The sequence below is a fragment of the Acomys minous genome, assembly GCF_964271855.1.
Source record: "Acomys minous genome assembly, chromosome: 2".
NCBI lineage: Eukaryota > Metazoa > Chordata > Mammalia > Rodentia > Muridae > Acomys > Acomys minous.
Window position 1 is genome coordinate 82380711 of NC_140484.1, and position 21606 is coordinate 82402316.

Genomic DNA, 21606 nt, shown 5'->3' on the forward strand with positions numbered 1-21606 from the left:
CATTAAGAAAACAAATTATGCAACAAATCTCAAAATTCAACAGAGCAAATGTTATAAACACATTTTAGAGGACACAGTTAAAGAAAACTAGCATGTGCTTTTTGGAAGAATCAATATTGTTGACATAAGCAAACATTAAAAGTGACTTATTGATTTAGTCCAACATCTAGCCACAGACTAAGTTATCTTCAATAAAAGTTAGCAAATTGTGCATTGATAAACTACTGGCCTCGAGACCCAATGCAATCTTAGAACCAAAACAATGACAACAAAAACAATGTCAGTGACAGCAACAACAATAAAAGCAACGACAGCCCCCAAGAAACAAAGCCAATAGAGTAACATTATTTGTCTTCCAGAAATGCAATTAAAAGATAATGATGCTGAAGATAATATTCTCAAATCATCGGACACAGAGAAATCCAGATGATACTGACCTAGTTTTATCCCTACTGGCTAGATTTCACAGGACAAGAAGAAACTGCACTGTCTACTGCTTTTAATTTTAACACTCTTCATAATACCCCAAAATATAAGACTGGAAACAACAGAGATGTCCATGATCTTGTTCATAGATTAAGATATTGTGCTAGAAAATTATGGTAGCACTATTCAGTTCTTTAAAAATGAAGAAGAAACAAAGGATAAAAATGAAATGTAGAAAAAGTATAATTCCCAAACTTAGTATGTTTCCAAATGTCCTTCTAAATGTTTATATTCACATATATAGATTCCTGTCATTCTCAACCTGGTGCAGAGAAACTTCACTTGGCAGAAGATAGTGTTCAGTTTAGAAACAGATTCTTGGTGAAAGTGCTGAGAACAAAAGACTTATGAGCGCTAAGCCCAAAATAATACATTTGCATTATCACATCCAAAGCTCCAAGTACCTTATAGAGGAAAATGTGTAAATAATCTCAGAACAGTAGAATGGGGAAGAGGAGAATGCAGGTACAAAATGAGCATGACAAACTTGATACTCAGCAGTTATAAATCCCTGCACAAGTCTGGACCTTCCAACAGTCTATCATAAATAGTGGAGGTACCCACAAGCCACAAAACTTTATAAGGACCTAATGATTATCAATGGCTACTAGAGGAGGAGGTGAGAGTTCTTTGAACAATATAGTACTGGGGAATTAGGATGATGAAGGAGTTCAGAGTGAGATAAATGAATAAAAGAAGGTAATAATTGTGAATATAATCAGTATAACTTTTATTTATATGTGAAATTCACAAACTAAAAATTGAAGCAATAATACAACAGTTGCGATTTATAAGCATATAGATGTGACAAGAGGTCATTATATTTAATAAATAAAGCAGCTGTAGGAAAGGTGAGGGGCATATAACATCACTTATACTTTATGTAAATTTTTTTTTACAGAATTTGAGAGTAGAACATCAATTCCTAGCAAGTAGAAAGGGAGGAGAGATAGAGGAACAAAGAAGTTACATTAGATGATTACTAATAACTTGTCATTCCTTTATATCACCAAACTGGGAGAAAATTACTTAGAGATACTGCTGGATGCCTAGCCTTTTGTTATCATTTGCTCTAAAATGGACATGAAGTGACAATTTCCATTCTTTAGGGAGGAAAGGTCACAAGTTTCTAGCCTTTATCCCCATCTTGCTGTATCCCTCCCATATATCTAAGTGAAGTGTGGTGAACGTCAAATGGATGCCATCAATTTGCTATCAGGAGTGAGTCAGATGAGCATTTTCAGTGTAAGGGAAGTATGTAAAGGAAGTGAGCCTTGAGTTTTCACTTTAGTAAATGATGACTCTAAGGCAGTTCAAATCCAGCACAGATTCATGTAGAAAAAGAAATGAATTCTAAGACATGAGGTAGCTGAGTGAGCAAGGTTAACTGAAGAACATCTGACTTTATGCCAATCTCATTGTGACTCATGTTATACTTACTTGATAGTGACTTCTGATATTTAATTAAAATCAATTAAGCCACATGTTCATGAGTTGGAGAGTTATAATAGCCTCCCACTCCATCCTTCAGATGTTATCATAGAAACCAAAACCAAAGTGTTCAAGGTTGCTATAAGCTTGCCTCTTAATTTGCCATGGTGATGATAAAGAATGGGGAGGCTAGAACACTTCTTGAGTTAAAAAGACTTTCTACTATTGCAGAGGAGCCAGATTCAATTTCCACCACACATATGACAATTTACTATGGTCTGTAACTCCAATTCATGGAGAACTGTCTTCCTACTTTGTTGGCAAAAGCCTGGGAAAGTCCATGTGGTCGCATGGGGAGAGGAAGAAGGAAGGCAGAGGTAGGAAGTGAGAGGGAAGGGGAGAAAATAAGTAGGAAAAAGGGCAAAGAGGCAAGAGGTGGAAGAAAGAGGAAGAGAAGGGGAGGAAGAGAGAGTTAAGGTACATTTAACTTCATAAGCTAGATTTGTATGTGTTAGTAAATTTCATTGTATTTGTAGAAAAGATTGGCAAGAGAACAAAATTTACAAAGAAAAATAATTTTGGAAATTTCCTGCTGAACTTCAAGACAAAGTCCCAACACTAACAGTCATGATTGCTGTTGATAATATTGATATTTGCTCTGAGCATCAGAACCTGCACCTGTGGTTCATGCTGTGACATTGGAAGCCACAGGTCAACCACATTCATAGTCACAGGTTTCTTAGAATAATCTTGTCCATGGGACATTATCTGAAAAATTTTCACCTTTCACTTGTATGCATTCTAATGATAATTTTTGAAAAAAAATAGGCTCCAGTTACTCTGCTTTTTATGAATTCCTTAGTTTTTGTGGGCCAAAAGCAGAGAAAACATAGGCTGTCAATTACACAGAAAAGGAAATTCTCTGGTATGTAAGAATATACAAATAGCATGTTATACAGGGTCCGTTTGTGTACTGAGGCATCCATGCAACATTCACCAAGATGATGAGACACAAACAATAGGAAAGGTGAAAATCAGACTGACTGAAATAAATAAATAAACAAAAAATATTATAAATGAAATATTAGGTCATTGTATATGATGTAAATACTTTTGTAATGCAATTTTGTTGAAGAAGTTCTAACTCCATTAAATAATTAAATGGTTTAGAAATAATCGGGAGGCTGTGGAGAAATCATTGAGTGTGTAAGTCTCAATTTTTCATGTTACAATTTCCAATAGATGTGCAGAGAAGTCTTGGGAAATTGGCAAAGCACTGCCCTTATATATGACCTAGACATGAAACTGGAATTTAAAAAAACAGCTTGTGTTTTAACAGAGTAGAAACTGCTTTCAGATTGAATAAGATATTTTATTTTTATTATTTTTCTTTCTTATTGCCTGGCACATTCATACATTTACATAATGAATCATAGTCATAGTCATTTTCACAATTAATTCCCTTTTATCATTCCTCTTATCTCCCAGTGCAAACTTGGGAGAGAAAAATCTATGCTTCTAGGTGTATGCTAATACACACAGATTATGTTATGTATCTAGATATAATATTAGAAAAGCACACACTTTGAAACGACTAGAACTGGAGATATGAGTGAGCAGAAATGTTCTTGTTTAGTAAAAAATGTTAATGGCCAATTGCACTGCCAGACAAACTTCTTTTGTAATGGTTAAAAACTGTGTCTTAGAGCTTTATTAATAAAATAACTGAAAAAATTAATTAAAGTTGATATCACTAAAAATACAAAAGATTATACTTAAATGTACACAGTGAAAATAAAGAGCATGTCCAAAATAAATCTAGAAGTATCAAAATTATAGTAAAGAGATGCTTGATTACTATGTTCGTGGATTGAGAGTCTCAAAAGTCTCTCCAAATGGTCAGTTTACCTTTAGCTGGCACCATCATTGTTGGAATCAAGAATCTGCCAGCAGTAAAGGACGCATAACTGTCTCTTGGTTCTCAGCTTCAGAGGCCTCAGTCCGTGAGAATAAGGAAGGCAAGTTGCAGTTGAGTAGTTCACACCCCACAAAGCAGAAAATAATCAGGGTGTTTGTTTGGCTTTCTTTTGTGATGGTGTCCAAACTCTAGACCAATAGGAAAGCATTGTGAACATTCAGCATGGTGCCACTTACTAGATAGGAAGAGAAGCAATATCAAGGATCCCAATCAACTATGTTCAAACTTGGCAAAGCACGAGGTCTACTCACTCAGGAGCTTTATAAGACATGAGGAGTCAGCCTTGGAGTGTCAGCTGGTCCTGCAGTTGTGTGATGAGCCATAGGGATGTGTGGCCTTTCCAGTTGTATTCTTTCTTCCCAAGGCTATTTCTTTATGGTGCTTTCCTGGACTGTGTGGCCTCTGCTGTTCCTTTTGCAAGTGTAGGACCTGGCAAGCTTCACTTAGATATCCTTTTACCCCATCACAGCAGGAGCCAGGACCAGAAGGAGCAGTGGACTGGCTAGGAAAGGATAATAAACGGAGTGGTTTTAGAGCTCTACTAGATGAGAAAGAAAAAGCACAAACTGAAATGATTCAGAATACATGCATGGGTACAACTACTATCTATCGATTAAACATAAACTTGGACTTAAAAGGAAGAGAAGTATTTTGGCAAAATATGTCCAGCATCTGAACAATATCTAAAAGCTAAAAAAAACTTTCTTGAGAAGATGGAACAGTCTGTAGACCTGGAAACTTGGGTCAAATGTGGACACCTGTGTTATGGAGAAGTCAGTTCTCCTCAGTGTCATCATTTGCAGGACACTTGCCCTTGTTTGTTGGTGTGTGTGTGTGTGTGTGTGTGTGTGTGTGTGTGTGTGTGTGTGTGTGTATGTGTCTTATAATGGTTCCAAAACTCCCAAGGAAATCTGGTTGTTGAGCTCATTGGCAGAGCACTTAACACACAAATATCTTCACTAGACAAATTTCTTTAAAGTGAGCATGTGATATTTACACTGTGATGCTGTCAACTGCCTGATTCTAGTTGCATTATATAAATAAAACATATTATATATCACATATTATGTATTAAATGTATATTAAAATAATATGCCACTTTAAATACTGATGTACTGGTAACAATGCAAAAATTTTCTAGTAAGCTTTATCCATCAGTGATCTTAACCAGAGTAGGTATACTAGTTTAATTTTAGAATGTTATGTCAGGTTTGAATTTAACAATTTAGCCTATGTTCCTTATTCCAGTTTGACCTTTTTCTTTCTCCTCCTTCCTTCCTTCCTTCCTTCCTTCTTTTTTCTGAGACAGGGTTTCTCTGTGTAGACTTTATTGTTCTGGGCTCACTCTGTAGACCATGGTGGCCTCCAAAACATAGTAATCCACTTGCATCTGATTACCTGCGTGTTTGGAAGAAAAGCCTGCACCGTCATGCCCAGCTCTCGTCTGAGTTTCAGACTTTTTGTCCTAACTTTTCTGACACACACACACACACACACACACACACACACACACACACACATTACAGTGCATAATTTTACTTTGCTATTGATTTATTACATGCCTATTATCTGAGTTGAGATTTCTGATTGGCATCTAAAGCTCATTGGTTTTATTTTCTCCTGTTGTTTTCCATTGTCATGAAATTTATCATTAACAGTTGGGTTTCCTTTTGTATTGATTGACCACTCTTTTATTTTGCCACATTTTCTATTGAGATGTTTGTCTTTTTCTTATCAATTTCTGGTCATTTTTATTTCTATACTAGGTACAGGTATTTCAGGCTATAACTCTCTACCTCATTCCTAATTTTCTGGTAAGATTTTTTTTTAATTTTAATATAACTTAATTTTGTATTACACCATTTTAGGGTTATGGTCTATCCATTATATAAGAAGTTTTCCAGCCAAGAATGGTGGAGCTTACTTTTAATCCCAGTATCCAGGAAAGAGATGCAGGGGGTTCTCTAAGTTCAAGGCCAGCCTGGTGAACAGAGTAAGTTCTAGGAAACACAGGAGTACACAGGGAAAGCCTGTCTGAAAAGAAAAATTAAAAAATGAGGGTAAGGAGAGTGGTTCAGTGCATACCTGCAATCTCTATGCTGGGGGGTTCTGCAAAAAAGAGAGAGGAATTTGCAGGGATCGTTGATCAGCCACTCTAGCTGAGAGAATAAGCCATAGATTCAGAGAGAACTTGTTTCAGGACAAAAAAAAAAAAAAAAAAAAAAAAAAGAAAAGAAAAAACAGAGTCAAAACAATCCACAGTGAAGAACAATAGAGGAAGGTACCATAAATTGGCCTATGCTTGCCGACACACACACACACACACACACACACACACATGCACACACACATGCATGCATGCACATGCACATACATTACACAACATTAGACCACAGAACTTATTGTTAAAAACTTATTTTTATTATTTTAAATCATGTATATATATCTGTGTCCAGGTATGTGCATCTGAGTGCAGTTCCTGTGGCGTCGAGAAGATGGTGTCCTTTTAGAGCCTCTAGAGAAGTTACAGATGGTCGTGAGCTCCCTAAAATTAGTGGTAGAAATTAACCTTGGGTTCTATGAAAGAACAGTAAGCACTCTCAACTTCTAAGCCACCTCTCTAGCCCCCAACTTTACATTCTGATTAGCATTCTATTCACAAGCAACCAATGCAGTGTACAAAATAAATGAGAATATGTTGCCAATGTAAAAAACAAATTAAAATTTATTCCAAAGTTTCAATATAATTCAGGACAAAGAAGTTATTGACACATTCCTATGACACAATGGTTCCTCACACTTTAGCCGAAGCCCTATTTACATTGTAAAGTATAGGTGGAATTTTAGGAAAAATTTCTCTTCTTTATCATCATATCTCTCTGTGTGCACTGGATTTATATTCAAGTCCACAGAAGAAATATTTAAGCACCATGCCATAGCCAATGGAATACCATAGACTATGACAGCATTTAGAGTAAAAAATTTTCTCCATGAGTTTTATGTATATCTGTTATTTATATTTACAGAATGACCAGGCCTTGTTGATTGAGCCAACTTTTATCGGTGTCTTTTAGGCTAGTAAGATGAGCCCCATGAACTGCAGCTCCAAGAAACTTAAAACAAATGCTCCTTTGTTGTTTTAAATGACTTTCCAAATGGTCTATTTTTACCAATAAAGACTCAGGATCCAGATGCTGGGGTGAAAATCTGCTAGCTCAGAGCAGCAGTGAAAGCACCCAGCTGACTTTCCTATTCAGCGCCACTCTCCATGGAAAAGACCCCAAAGGGTCACTAGCTCAGCTGATAGCTCAGGAGGAGAAGGCCAAAAACAAAACAAAAATATTCCCAAAAATCCCAACACCAAAGCCTAGCTAAGTAAATGCCCAAAAAGCTAAAGGCCAAAGAACTGAAAAGCTGAAGAGCTGAAGAGCTAGAGCTAAAAGTTAAAAGCCCAAGAGCTCCTTTTAGTTCTACTTGCTGTCTTAAATATTTCTCAACTCAAAGTAACTCCTACTCTTTAATACCTGTCAGCTGGTTTCTTGCTCTGCCTTTCACTTAGAGTATCCTGTTTACAGAAAACTCATGGATTATAGGTGTGGGCTATGACTGGAGGAACCAGACCCTAATCACCTATTTACAATAAAAAGAAAGGTCTAAACAAAAGACAGGTTTTTACAGTTCACAATCTCAGGGATCACAACGGGATCAAAGACCTGCAACATTTCCCCCATTTTGTCTAACATTAATAAACTGTTTACTATTTGGCAAAAGAAATTCATCCATAATTTTTTAGTCCATTAGTATTTGGCAACAGATTACAGAATACAGAAGGTATTCTGTAATCTGTCCTATCTTGGTGAGTTTAAAGTTCTGTAACTAAATCATTTTGTACCAAAACTTGCATTACCAATAAAAAAAAAACCTATTGTTAGACCTAAAACATCTTCTAAAATCCTAAACAACTAAGTTTAATTGGAAGACTATAACCATTTAGTCTTCAATTCCACCAGAAATCTTAGAATGGTAACTATTATCTGAATAAACAGGAAGTGCAGAGCAAACAGCTTCCAAAACTATAGAAATGGAAGTTATTACTGGTCACCTGGACAGTTAACCAAGATATATAATGTTGGGGCATCGTGTTCAGCCTTCTGGCTCAGAATATCGGACAGACTGTATTGAGAAGCAGGCATCATGATGAACTTGCCTACCTGCTCCTGGCAAAGCTTGGCAGTCAACACTCCTGCATCCAGTTTGTCCAGCATTCTGTCTGAAGCAAAATCAAGGGCAATTCTTTCCCAGTGGCTATCTTGTAACATGTGAGACAGTCTTCTAAAGGAGAATTTTTTTTGATCTCATTATCTTCTTTGAAGTCAAAGAGTGTGTTGCCAGGAGATGATATGTCATATTACCTAAGAATTCTCAAACTAATAAAACATCTTTCAATGCTATATTCTACAGATCTCTGAGGTTTTGAAAGACCATCTATCTATCTCTAGTATATCCAAATTACTAGTTTCTAGATAAATAGTAACTGATTCCCTTAAAAAACTAGTATCTAACAAAACCACAAGTTTGATTGATTATTAGTTTGCATTTCTTAATTATCCTAAACAGGTTGGGATAATATCTTTCAAAGGACTAGAAGTTCACATTTCATTTTCATGGATTATATAGGTACAATATTTTAAAAAAAGTTGATACATAACTATGTTGAATCCAAAATATAACCTTAATTTTGTATCAATATACAAAGTATCTATAGCAGTGTAACCAATTATAACCTTAGTATTGTATCAACATACTAAGATCTCTAAGAGGAACTTCTAGTCTACCCCTTCTTGTTATTGTTCATAGAAATTTCTATTTCCTCCCTTTGTTTTAATAAAAAGGCAATATATTAACTCTAATGCAGTAAAGCTATTTACAAAAATGAATAAATTTCTGTTAAGCTTTCCACAATGTCCAGCTTGGCTGTATTTAGAAGTTTTAAGATAAGTAGTTTTGAGATGAGAGTTCTTTAAAACGTTCATCATATGAACTCAGAAATTTGAATGTCCTAACCATTCTGTAGTCTGAAGCTGATCTTTGGATGGTGTTTATCAGATTAGTGGCAATTCTAAATAAGCAGAATATGACAGTCAACTCAAGTGTGTGTCATAAGCAGTATATATTCTGAAGCCCATCTTTGGGTTGTGTTTGTCAGCCTAGTGGCAATCCAGACTATGCATTACCATCACCCCAAGAGTGTCCACTGTTTCTGAAGAACTAGGAGCAGAAGAAACATGGAGCGGTTTTTGTTTTTTTCAGTGGATGTTATTATGTAATTCAGGTCGATTCATTGTTGAGGGTCTCATCATCTTTTTGGAAGCCTGAAAAGTTATTGCTAAGAGTGGTAGAAAACCTAAACCTTTTTTTATGAAGTATTTTTAAAATTAATTTATTCATATTACATCTCAGTTGTTAGCCTATCCCTTGTATCCTCCCATTCCTCCCTCCCTTCCGCTTCCCCCCCTACTCCCCTCCCCTATGTCTGTGACTGAGGAGGACCTCCTCCTCCTGTATATGCTCATAAGGTATCGAGTCTCTTCTTGGTGACCTATTATCCTTCCTCTGAGTGCCACCAGGAGTCCCCATCCAAGGGACATGGTCAAATATGGGGCACCAGAGTTTGTCCTAAACATTTTAAGTGCATTATTTAGCAGATTTCAGAAAGATTTGATGACAATAATTTATTAAATACATCCGAGGTACACAAACATTGTTTCTAGATACTTGCTTCAGATTCAAAACTTGAAACTTGTACAGGAAGCTAGATGAAACTTAGTTTTATAATCAGTTAATATTCTTTAGAAATCCTTGTATCATGACATAAAGTTTATATATACATAATAATATTATAGATTTTGGGATAATATACCTTATAAATTAGAGATTAAAATAAAAGCCAAATGATTATGAGATCGGTTGCAACTGAACAATCTCTTATTATTTGTTTTCCTCTGTCCATGTAGGGTGGTTCTTGTGATATGAGACAGAGATTTTGATTTTTCCTTTAAGTAGCACACATGTGTTTAGAGAAGGAGAGAGCCACATTACAACTCCAAAGTCAGATTTAATTTTTTAATTGAATTGGGAGCACATAAAGACCTTTTCCACTTATGTTTGTAGAGGTCAGAAGAGACAAGATGGAAGTAGGCAATACTACTTGGCCAATTTACCTTTTTAAAAATACTTTCTCTTGATGACCCATCCTTTTCTTCAGATGTTTTATTTGTCCATTGATCACCAGATTCCTTACTTAGATATTTCTATTCTAATGGAAAGATTAAAAAAAAACTCTGATTAACCCTAATTCTAGGAATGGGGGTTCTTTTCTTTTCCTTTTTTTAAACGATAACCTTTCTCTTTTTGTTTATCCCCAAGATCTCATATTAATACATATCACAATATAAAACATATTAAAACCTCAAACATTTTAAAAGTTCAGTCACTTTACAAATCCACGTTCCCTTAAAACATTAAAATTTCAAATTCTCTCAACTGTGGACTCCTGTAAAATAAAAATAAATACTTTCTCATTCCAAGAAAGAAGAACCAGGCTGGAATTATATTCTGAACAAGGCAAATCCAACTCCAGCAGTATAAATAATTGAGTGTCCAATGTCTTGGATCTCACTCACAATCTTCTGGACTCTTCCAAAGGACTTGGCACAGCACAGACAGCTTGTGCCATAGGCACAGGCTAGTTCCACTCCATGGCTTCTGCTGTTCTTGGCCATAGTCCTGCTGTCTCCAAACCCCTGGGGTTTCCTACAGCAATCTGGCTGTACTCTCACCACCAGCTTCTCCTGGGCTCCCTTCATGGTGCCAAGCCTCATATTCTCTCTGTGACTCCTTCAATACTGAAGCTTCAGCTGCTACTGAGGTTGTATCTTTACCAGTGGCTGATCTTGGCCTCTCATCTGTTCTCCATGACCTCGTCATCCTTTGAAACTAGTATTACCTGGGAGATTCTTAACACAAGATCAAGTTTGGCTGCAAGTGTAGCTACAGGAATTCTGTCCATCTCTGGAACAGAGTTTCCATGTGCGGTGCCTGAAGAAACACTTCCGAGAAGACTTCACCTCAGTGGAGCTGCTCTCTTCTTAATCACCACTTATTTCCCAATCCTAACTAAGCAGCATCAATGGTTGAGTAAAGCAAAGGCTTCATTTCTGCGATCTGGACCTCTTGTTAACCACAGTTAGTTCTTCAGCTTGGGGGGGGGGTTTCTTTTCTTTTCTTTTTTTTTCTTTTTGTGAGTTATATATTTCCAAGAGCAAAATATTTTTTTTGCAATATAAAAAAGTATTATCTCTCAATTGAAATTTTAAAGGGTCTTTTGAAATTTGAAATTAAGTGTATATTTAATTTGTATATTCATTTGTAGATTGTAAAGGACATTCACTTTAAATTTCAGCCTGCATTTTTCAAATGGCCTTTAAAGTTAAATCACTGTAATTCTTATGTGCCTGCCTCTGTCCCCCATGTAATGGGATTAAAGGTGTGTGCTTTCCAAGTGCTGGGATTAAAGGTGTGAAACACCACACATGGATCTAAGTTTTTCTCTACTTGGAACTTGATCTGTATCAGGCTGGCCTTGAACTCAGAGGTCTGTATGCTCTGTCTTCTAAATGTTGAGATTAAAAGTGTATCTCTCCCATTGTTGGGATTAAAGGTGTGAATCACCACCATCCTGCTCACTGTAACTCTGGAATTTAGAAAGCAAACTATCTTAAAGGGATCTTCCTGTCTCTGCTAGGATTAAAAGAATTGGCTTCCATTACCTTGCTCAATTATTTTTATTGTAGCTCAAATTTCTCAAACTCATAGAGATTTAGAAGTCAAGTTTTATATGTACTGTCCCTTAAAACATTACTTAAAAACATTTCAATTCTTTTAGCTGTGTTTTAAATACAAAACAACAAAAAATATCCTATTTATATGTTAATTTGAACTGAATGACCAAACTGTCTGATGATGAATTATCACCTCTTTCTTTTTTTACTATCACTATTTATTTATTTATTTATTTATTTATTTATTTTTATTATCATGTCTCTGTATTCAGGAGTTCTTTCCTGTTTGAAGCTAATCTTCATAAATTTTTATCTATTCAAGATGTTCTGTCTAGAGTTGTCATTTTTAAAACAACATGCACTAAATCTTTTTTTTCCTTTTTTCTTTTTTTATTAATTTATTCTTGTTACATCTCAATGGTTATCCCATCCCTTGTATCCTCCCATTCTTCCCTCCCTCCCATTTCCCCCTTATTCCCCTCCCCTATGACTGTTCCTGAGGGGGATTACCTCCCCCTGTATATGCTCATAGGGTATCAAGTGCACTAAATCTTTTAATTGTTCTGTGGAAGAGTTTCTCCTACCCTGACAGGGAATGAATGAATCAAATTGGATGTTGTGGCCTGTGGGTGGCCTCCTTGGATGTTTCCCAAAGACAAAGGTTTACCTTGTCAATCTCTTCTTGATCCACACTCATTAGTCCAATCCCTGCCCTTGCTACACATTCTGTATTATCCAGAAATCTGGGCACTTCTTTTTGGGGTATCTGTAAAAAAATCATTGTTTATAGGAAAACCTGGCCTACAATCCTTTTTCAAATGGCCTTGCTTAATACAATTAAAACATCTGCCTTTCTGATTTTTCCCAAGCCTTTTAGGAATTATTTCCCCTATCAGACTGGAATCATAAACATGAAATCCAATATGAGCTGCATGTCTAATCCATTCCTTTACAGGTGGTGATCTTGCTTTTAAAGGTCTAATTACTTGTTTGAATTCTGTATTCATATTTTCAAAAGCCCAAGTTTCAATTAGTACATTTTTGGTTACTGAATTCAATGCTGTTCTATTTATAGCTGAAATCAATCTGCAAAAATACAGTAAAGTCTTATTTTGGGCTTTGCATTATTTTAGTAAATGTGACTCAGCTCTCTTTTCTGATTCTTCAACCTTATCCCAAGCACTTAATATTGCTTGGTGACATAGTACGAAGGTGTGCTCATCAAAATCTAACTGTCTTTGTAAATCAGCATATTGACCTTCACCTAAAAACTGACCCTGGGAAATATCATTTCATTATTTTATGTCCTTTGCCTCATCTTTCTTCCATGATTGCCATTGTAACTGAGGACCAAGTTTCAATATTTTTCTTGTCAACTCTTTCCAGTCTTGTGGGACACCCCTGTTCTGAGTTGACCAGGAATTTAACATCTTCTTAACATAGCATGAATGCATACCTCAAATCTAATATGTCTATAGGATGCATTCAACATTATTATAACCTTGGAGGTGTCTATCATCTCCTGATATGTCTTGTGTAATAACTGGATACACTAAGGCTTGTTTTCTAACAAACATCTAGTTTCTGTATCCTTTGTACATGCAGAAAGACAGCAATGCAGATGATACAGAAAGCAGATCCCTTTGCTTGTAGAGAGCTTAAAAAACCAGCTGACCTGCAGACTGGAACACCTTGATGCTGAAATGGACTGTTGCTAAAGGACAGATGAGCAGGACTACAATTATCAAGAATCATTGCATCAGTGGCTGAGTGGATCTACATGAAGACATTTGGAGTGTTAAGATTGTGGGATTGATAATTGTTTCTATTGCAAAATTTAAACTGTAAAATTTTAGCTTAAAAGTAAACAGGGAAGTGGTAAAAGAGTGTTAATTCAGAATATGGCTGTTCTGGCAAGAGGTCACATTCAAAGATCTTCTAAGTCTCTGTATTTCAGCTGAAGTACAAACATATCTTTAATCCAGGAGACAGAGGCAAACAGATCTGCATTCAAGGCTAACCTTGTATAGAGCAAGATATATCCCCTGATGCTGGAAGTCGCATCTAGGGTCACCCCCATACACTCATAGGATCCTCCTCTGTCCCAGAGATGCCCCATACAAATATTCATTCTCAATTTCAGTCCTCCCCAAATCCCTCTTCCACACCTGATACCCACCCCCATTCCACGTCCCAACACTCATCCAGTTCCCTCTCTCCATCTACTTCAGATGGGTATTTTATTTCCCCTTCTGTGTAAGGTTCAAGCATCCTTCCTTCGGATCTTTTTGTTACTTTGCTTCTTTGGGTCTGTGGTTGTAGGATAGTTATCTTTTAATTAATGGCTAATATCAACAGATAAGTGTGTACTTATTATACATGGCTTTCTGGGTCTGGGTTACCTTACTCAGGGTGATCTTTTCTGGTTTCATCCATTTGAATGTAAGCTTCTTGATTTCCTTGTTTCTAATTGCTGAGTAGTATTACATTATGTCAATATTCTGAGTAGTATTACATTATGTAAATATTCCACAGTAGGTTTGTCTATTATTTGGTTTAGGGACATTTAGGTAGTTTCTATATTCAGGGTAATATGAATAAATGTGCTATGAACAGAGTTGATCAAATGTCCTTATGGTATGGTGGAGCATCTTTTGGCATATACCAATGAGTGGTATAGCTGGGTCTACAAGTAGAATTATTCCAATTTTTCTGGGAAACCATCATATTTATTTCCAAAATCATACAGATAATGGTAATTAAACATTTGGAGATGATTTAAGCCATAGAAAATTCTTTTTAATTAATGCAAAGAGCTTGATAATCTGTCTTCCTTTTATTTTTACTCAGTTTCTTTTTAATAAACATTGAAATGACAGCACATCCTTCTGCTTTTGAGATGAGAAATCACTCAGACCAGCTGGCATATTTACCATGACCTGGGCCTAAATCATGGACACACACATGCCTCCTTGTAAGCGCACCCTCTCTAGTCCCAGTGAGACTGTAGTTCTCTCCATGTAGGTCCATGGCATTGGGTGCCAAGTATTAACATGTATTAACAGATGTTGGTTGTAGGTGCTGCAATATATAGAGAGAAGCTCTCCAACATATTAAGTGTGTATTTTCCAATGGAATAGAGTAGTTTATCCTTCTTGGAAACTATTGATTCTCTGCTAGCCCTACCATTTACTTTATTTTATTTACTTTATTCAAACATCATACAAAGTTAATTGGGACAAGACAAGGTTCCAAGTATCAAAATTGTCTTGTGTTTGTTCATGTGAGGGCATAGAACTCATAGAAATCTTTTTAAAATAGCTAGCTACAATCAAAAATAAGAACTCAAGCTTTGCAGGAGTGTTTTAGGACCAAGATCGGTTCAACTGCAAGTTCTCATGTAGAACTAAGTTTCTCATGAAGCGTCAAGATTCTGAAGAGATATAACATTTCTATAAGGTTCAAGCAGTCCCAGAGTAATTTCTTAGCCTCTGCTCATTGTCCCAAACATAGCAAAGGCTTTGGTGAAGCATTTCACTCAAAGCCAGACACAAAAGCTTTACTATAAGTTTCACTTCATGTTTATGCAGATTATACTCAGGCTTGTAATATTGTGAAATGGCTTTCTCTGTAACAAAGCACATGAGTGTTGAACTAAAATTCTAATTCTGCTGATTAGGATTACATGATTATGAATTTTCATTTACTGGAGTTTAAGAGCAAAATTTTTTTTACTGATCATTAGTCTCCTTAATGGCTATTACCAGCAATCTATGTGTCTGAGTCAACATCTAAACTGCTCTCAAGAAAAATCCTTGAAACATGGTTGCATAGGAGACCACTAACTCCCAACAAACTCTAAAGTGTCATCAAATAACATTTGCAGTCTATAGTGTGTTATGTTTTACCTCACTATAATACTCACCATCAGATATCCCAGCAATGTACCTGACATATGTAACTTTCCTATGACAATTGTTTGTTCAACATACTTTCTGTCGCTGTGACAAACAGGGTAATCATATGTAACATGAGGAGGAAAGGGTTTATTTCTGCTATGGGCTCACAGTCTATCATGGAAGGAAGCCTTTCCAGGAACCTCCAGGTAGAAATTGAAGCAAAGACCATAGTAGAATTCTTCTTTTGGGATTACTCTTCTTGGCTTGCTCAATCTGCCTTGTTATATAATCCATAATCACCTCCCTATAGATGTCACCTCCCACAGTGGACTAGATTTTCTACATCAATAATCAACGAATAAAATGGCCCATAGATATACATATCAACCATTAAGATGAAGGCAATGTTTCTATTAAGTTTTCTGCTTTTCTCATGATTATAGCTTGTGTCAAGTTAACAATAACATCAATAACACCAAGTACACACTACTGATAAATAAGCAGCACATTATTCTAATTTCCCACCAGTAACTGAGCCAGGATTAAATTGGAAGATTGGAGGGAGGGAAAATTATAATTGGGATATATTATATGAGAAAAGACAATCTTCCATAAAAGAAACAAAATGAACAATGGAACTTTCAAATTTTCAAGACTTACTCCACCATTTTCAAAACATTTGTAAAGTAAGCTAGGAGGGAGATGAGCAGACATCACCCATTATGATAACAACAAAAACAAAAACAACAACAACTATAAAATTATTTGAGAGTCATCTCAAGTAAAAATAATAAGACAAAGAAGAGCCTATCTTATGGGATGTTCTTAATCAGTTGGCTGCTATAACTTGATATTGGCTCATGAAGTGTGAGACTAATCAGAGTTAATAATGCACATTTGGTTTCATGTAGCATAGCGGTATTTTGAAACGGACATTAATGTTTGCATATATCAGCAAAGAAAATAGGGCTTTATGGAAGAGGCTTTAGGGGTAATTTAGGTGCTTAGTATTTCACTATGTTCATTTCAAACTTGTTACATGGTGGACATTTACATTAGTGACAGTGAAGAGTGGTTGTGTGTGAGATAATAATAGAATGTTGTAGAGAATGTTGTGGAAGTTCAGTATAGGGAAAAAGTTAAAAGGCAGAGAAATGAGGGACACAAGAGGATGCAGCAACGAGGAAATGTGACAAATATTGCTTTGCAATAAAGGTGATGGTAAAGGCTAGATTAAAAGTTGACATTCAGTTCTCTAATCCTCATTTTCTCCATCCATGACAAATTTAATCTAATTGGCCTTTTCAAGTTTTGCATCAGTAGCAAAAATATTATTCTTATACTTTACTTCTGAATAGATCACTGTGAGTTTTGGTAAACAGTTTTATGGCACATTTACTTTCTTCCTTATGAACTGAAACTGGAGGTAGGTGGACAAAACTGGCTGCAATGCTTTTCACTCTCATCTTGTGTTTCATGTGCTGGAAATACAATCTCCTCCCATCTTCTGAGAAATAAAATGGAAATAAGGAAAGAGATGTAGCTGAGGGTGGGAGATAACATAATGTGCATGTGAAACGTTAATTGCTCATTAACATTGCTGATGATTAATAACTTCCCTTATGGTCAATTTACAGTAGTCATATTGATAGCACATTTATTTTCTAAATGGTAACATTGTAGGTAAAGTGACATCAGGAAAGTGGATGATAGAAGCTTTCTACCTACATCACTGGGTTTTAATGTTGAGAGGAGCTCAAAAGGAAGAGAGAGCACCTTTGTAGAGATTGGAAGTTCAGTGATGGAATTACAAAACATATGTGGGATTAAAAATCTCAAAAAGTCAGTTTTCAGGGAAAGCTTTACATCTAGCCTCACCCATAGCCATCTTGTCCAAGTTGGAAATTCTCAAATAAAGTTCTCAAAAAAAAAAAAAAAACAAAAAACAAAAAACAAAAAACAAAAAACAAAACCTGCCAACCCTATAGAGTGGAATTCTGCCAAAAATCACAGAAAGCCATGTGGATGGTCAGTTCTCAGTAGTTTATAGTGTGTGAGAACAGTAACGAGATATTTTGAACCCTTCCAATTGTCTTAGAGCCCTTTTCCCTGAAACCAATCAGTACAGGTCAGAAGCTTCAAAGTATACAGACTGTCTCTCCTTTTTCTTCTTCTTTTTTAGTTAATTTATTCTTGTTACATGTTAATAGTTATCCCATCCCTGTATCCTTCCATTCTTCCCTCCCTCCCATTTCCCCCTTACTCCCCTCCCCTATGACTATAACTGAGGGGGACTTCCTCCTTCTTTATATGCTCATAGGGTATCAAGTCTCTTCTTGGTAGCCTGCTATCTTTCCTGAGTGCCATCAGGTCTCCCCTTCCAGGGGACATGGTCCTTTCTTATTTTCTATCTTTCAAGAATGAAACTGCAGTGTCTTAGGATAGAGAACAGTTAGTTGTCAGCTTTTTAAAATGATATAGGTCAGTTAGTCCCGCAGACATTGAGAAAACACACAGTTGTAACCATTTACAGAGATGAAGTTTATTATTATATATGATTTTGAGTAAATTTCTGGACACATGGAATAAATCATATGGGGCTGATGGTTACTGTTTGGATTAAGATAAACCAGATGCATTGTGACTTTTAAGCTTATGATTAGACTCTAGGAAGGTCTAATTCATAGAACCCCAGGGGAAGACTGGAAAATCCAGGAATAGAAAAATGAGAGTGATGGGGAAGGAACCACTTGTCAAGCTGTACAAATTTACAATTATAAGATGAATCAGTTCTAGGTCTTGAAAGTTGTCTCTAGGTCTTAAAGACTTTTGTTGTAACCATTTAGACCTAAATGAAGCTTTGTGCAGTAGTAATAACAGAGGCAGACACACGAGGGTCCTGTGCCTTGATGACTCACAACGTTCAGGTTTTCTGACATTAACATTTCCAAATATGTGGAAGCTCCTCCTTGGCTCTAAAGTGTAAATGTTTTTTTGTGGAGTTTTCTTAAGACAAACCATAAAAGCTCTAACCTCAAATAAAAATGTTCTTAGCATATGGGTTTTAGAGTTAGTATTCCTATGGTAAAAGACCACACCAACAACAATAAAAAAAATTTGAGAGGAAAGGATTTATGCTTATCTTACATTTCTCAGCTACAGTCTATCACTGAGAGAATGAAGGACAGGAACCCAAGGTAGCAACCTAAAGACAAAGTATGAAGCAGAAACCAGGAATAAAAGTTGCTTACATGCACCTTTGTCCTGGCTTGCTCAGCTTCATTTCTAATACACCGCAGGACCACCTTCTAAAGGATTACATCATTCACTCTGATCAGGGTCCTCCCTCATAAATCATTAACCAAGAAAATGCCTGACAAGCTGTTCACAAGCATTTTCTCAATTCCTTTTCCAAATCACTCTAGTTAGGTTGATGACATAGAACTACCAGGCAGAATATATTATGTAATTGATGATGGTAGCCAATTTTTCATTGTACATATGGATATATAAGCATATAAACACCTATAGAAAATTATCTCAAATTATAATATCAAATAATATTTTATTTATTTGGTAAATCAGATGGATTCCTCAAACCAAGGATTTACAGAATTCAACATTAAAATATTGTACAAATGTCCGTAAGAAGAAACCTACAGGGTTGTTTGCTAAAAACCTTCCATCTGTACCACTAATACTATATTTACATGAAGACTGTTCTTTGTTAATCAAATCCAGTCAGAATTCATAATATTTTCTGTTCAGAGCATAAGGACAATGAAATGCTATTTGTATATCTTTATTTAGATTTTTGTTTTGGCAAAAGAAGTGGTTATAGAAGTTGTCCAATAAATTTTAACTTCTTGCTGTAGAAAACGGTAAAATAAATAAAGTAGATTGTAACTCAAACCATTCATTATCAAACTATGAAGCATTTATAATTTATATAAATTCATTAATATTCTTTATGCAAAAAATATAGGATACACAAATATACACCTTAAAATATATTAAGAATTTGCATATGTACATATTTGCTCATGAACACTCACCACCTGTTTTTATGACATGATTAAATATATGTCTATATATGATATGATTGAATAAATGTATACATTATTCAAAACCACATCATCTGTATGTTAATGTGTGGTTAGAATATACTGTTTTTGTTGTTGTTGTTGTTTGCACTGGTAAAATAGAGGGGAGACTCACAGAGTTAATGGGTGATGACAAGAAAGGGACTTACAGTTGGGAAACATGCAGAGAATACTGAAGACATTTTCACAATGAAAGAGTCTGGATTAAACATAATAGAGTTATTAATTTGTAAGATGCAGGAAACTGTGTAAAAAAAGACAAAGGTGCTCACCAAGAGCAGAATAGTCTTTGTGGCTCTGAACTCAGGCGAGGACTTGAAAGAGAAGTTGCTCTTATGAATGTGCTTCATTTTCCTCTTGTGTCTGTAGAGGATGCAAACCATGTAGCCACTGGACCAAAGCATCATCACCATGAACATCACATCAGGAGTTGAGTGTAATACTGCATAGAAAATGTCAAGGGCCATGCCATGAGTAACAGAAGAACAATATGGATACATTCTTATATTTGTCATGTTCTTATGGTTCCATATTGCAGTCATGTACATAGGAAAAGTAATGTTTACTATGAAGGACAGGATCCAGCTCATGTACATGGCAGAGGCAATATAATTGCGAGATCTGACTTTCAGCTGTGTCCATCTGGAGCTCGTTGGGCTGATGGTTATGGCCTGGAAGACACTCAGATAGCAGGTGCTGCTGATGGACACACCCCTCCCTATTCTGTGAAGGTAGAAGATCAGTTTGCACCCAAAATCATTGAGAAAGTCTTGCAACACAAAAGCTGACACAGTGCTGGGAACTCCTCTACATAGGAGAGTTAAGAAGTTGGCTACAATCAAGTGCTGCAGAATCCAATCTGTGAATTTTAACTTGCATCCCATGAAGTAAAGCGACAGATAATGGTAGACTAAGAAGGTGTTGCCAAGGACTCCAACCACAGTCTGCGATAATAAGATCACACCTATTATGATGTCACTTACCCCCATCCTGTCAAATCTGTGGTTTTTGGATTCTGGTGTGGGAAGATGAGGCATGGGCTGTATCTCATTGTACATTATATATATCCAAAATATAGGTTATTCACAAAGTTTCCTTGATTTTTCTACTGGGATTTTAAAACCTGCATTATGAGCCTCTAGAAAGTATATAATGTACCACCCCTAATTTGATATAAACATATAATATTTAGTCAATATTTACTATCTGTGGAGAATCTACTACTTAGTTAAGCAGATGACAAAAAAAGGTATATGCTTATCTGATTCAAGAGTTTATACATTCATGCTTCATTAATTACAAAATACAAAAAGTTGACAGTCTACTGGGACTAAGAGCCACCTGTTAAATCATTCACCCCAGTCTTTAAAATGACCAGCCACATATTTAGGTTTGATTTTTTACACATTTTTACCTTTCCAAAATTCTGGATGTTGCATGTCTATAGTGAAAGTTACGATGTGTGCATAATAAACACTGGAAATTGTAATGTACAGCAGCACACATAAACTCAAAGATAGGAGTCTCAGTGGAAGTAATTTATTCATGCAAACGTGGCCCAATTTTCGGAACATCACCTAAAGATTTACATATATTTTTGTTAGAAAAGCAAATAAGAAAGTGGCCCAAATGAAACCAGTCATACTCTCCTGCCATGCCTTAATTTCCAGAAAGAGAAAAAAGCAAAAGGTAAAAGGGTTTGAATCACGCTGAGTATGACTCTGGATCTGATGATAAATTTTGCACTACATAGTACCTGTATCTTAGAACCAAAGGTTAAGGTATGCAAACAACCCAACTCTAGCATGATGTGTACACACTGCCATTTGACAACATCAAGTGATGTGCTTTATAACCCTTGAAGAAAT

The 21606-nt window shown here is 36.0% G+C and overlaps 1 protein-coding gene across 1 annotated transcript; it reads right to left on the bottom strand.

The window, feature by feature from the left end:
- Positions 1 to 19857: 19857 nt before the first annotated feature.
- LOC311609737 (vomeronasal type-1 receptor 4-like) lies at positions 19858 to 20727 on the bottom strand (the record flags this gene model as incomplete). Its single annotated transcript, XM_084803068.1, has 1 exon — positions 19858 to 20727. The coding sequence occupies one exon, from the start codon at positions 20725 to 20727 to the stop codon at positions 19858 to 19860; it is 870 nt and encodes a 289-aa protein (XP_084659194.1).
- Positions 20728 to 21606: the final 879 nt, after the last annotated feature.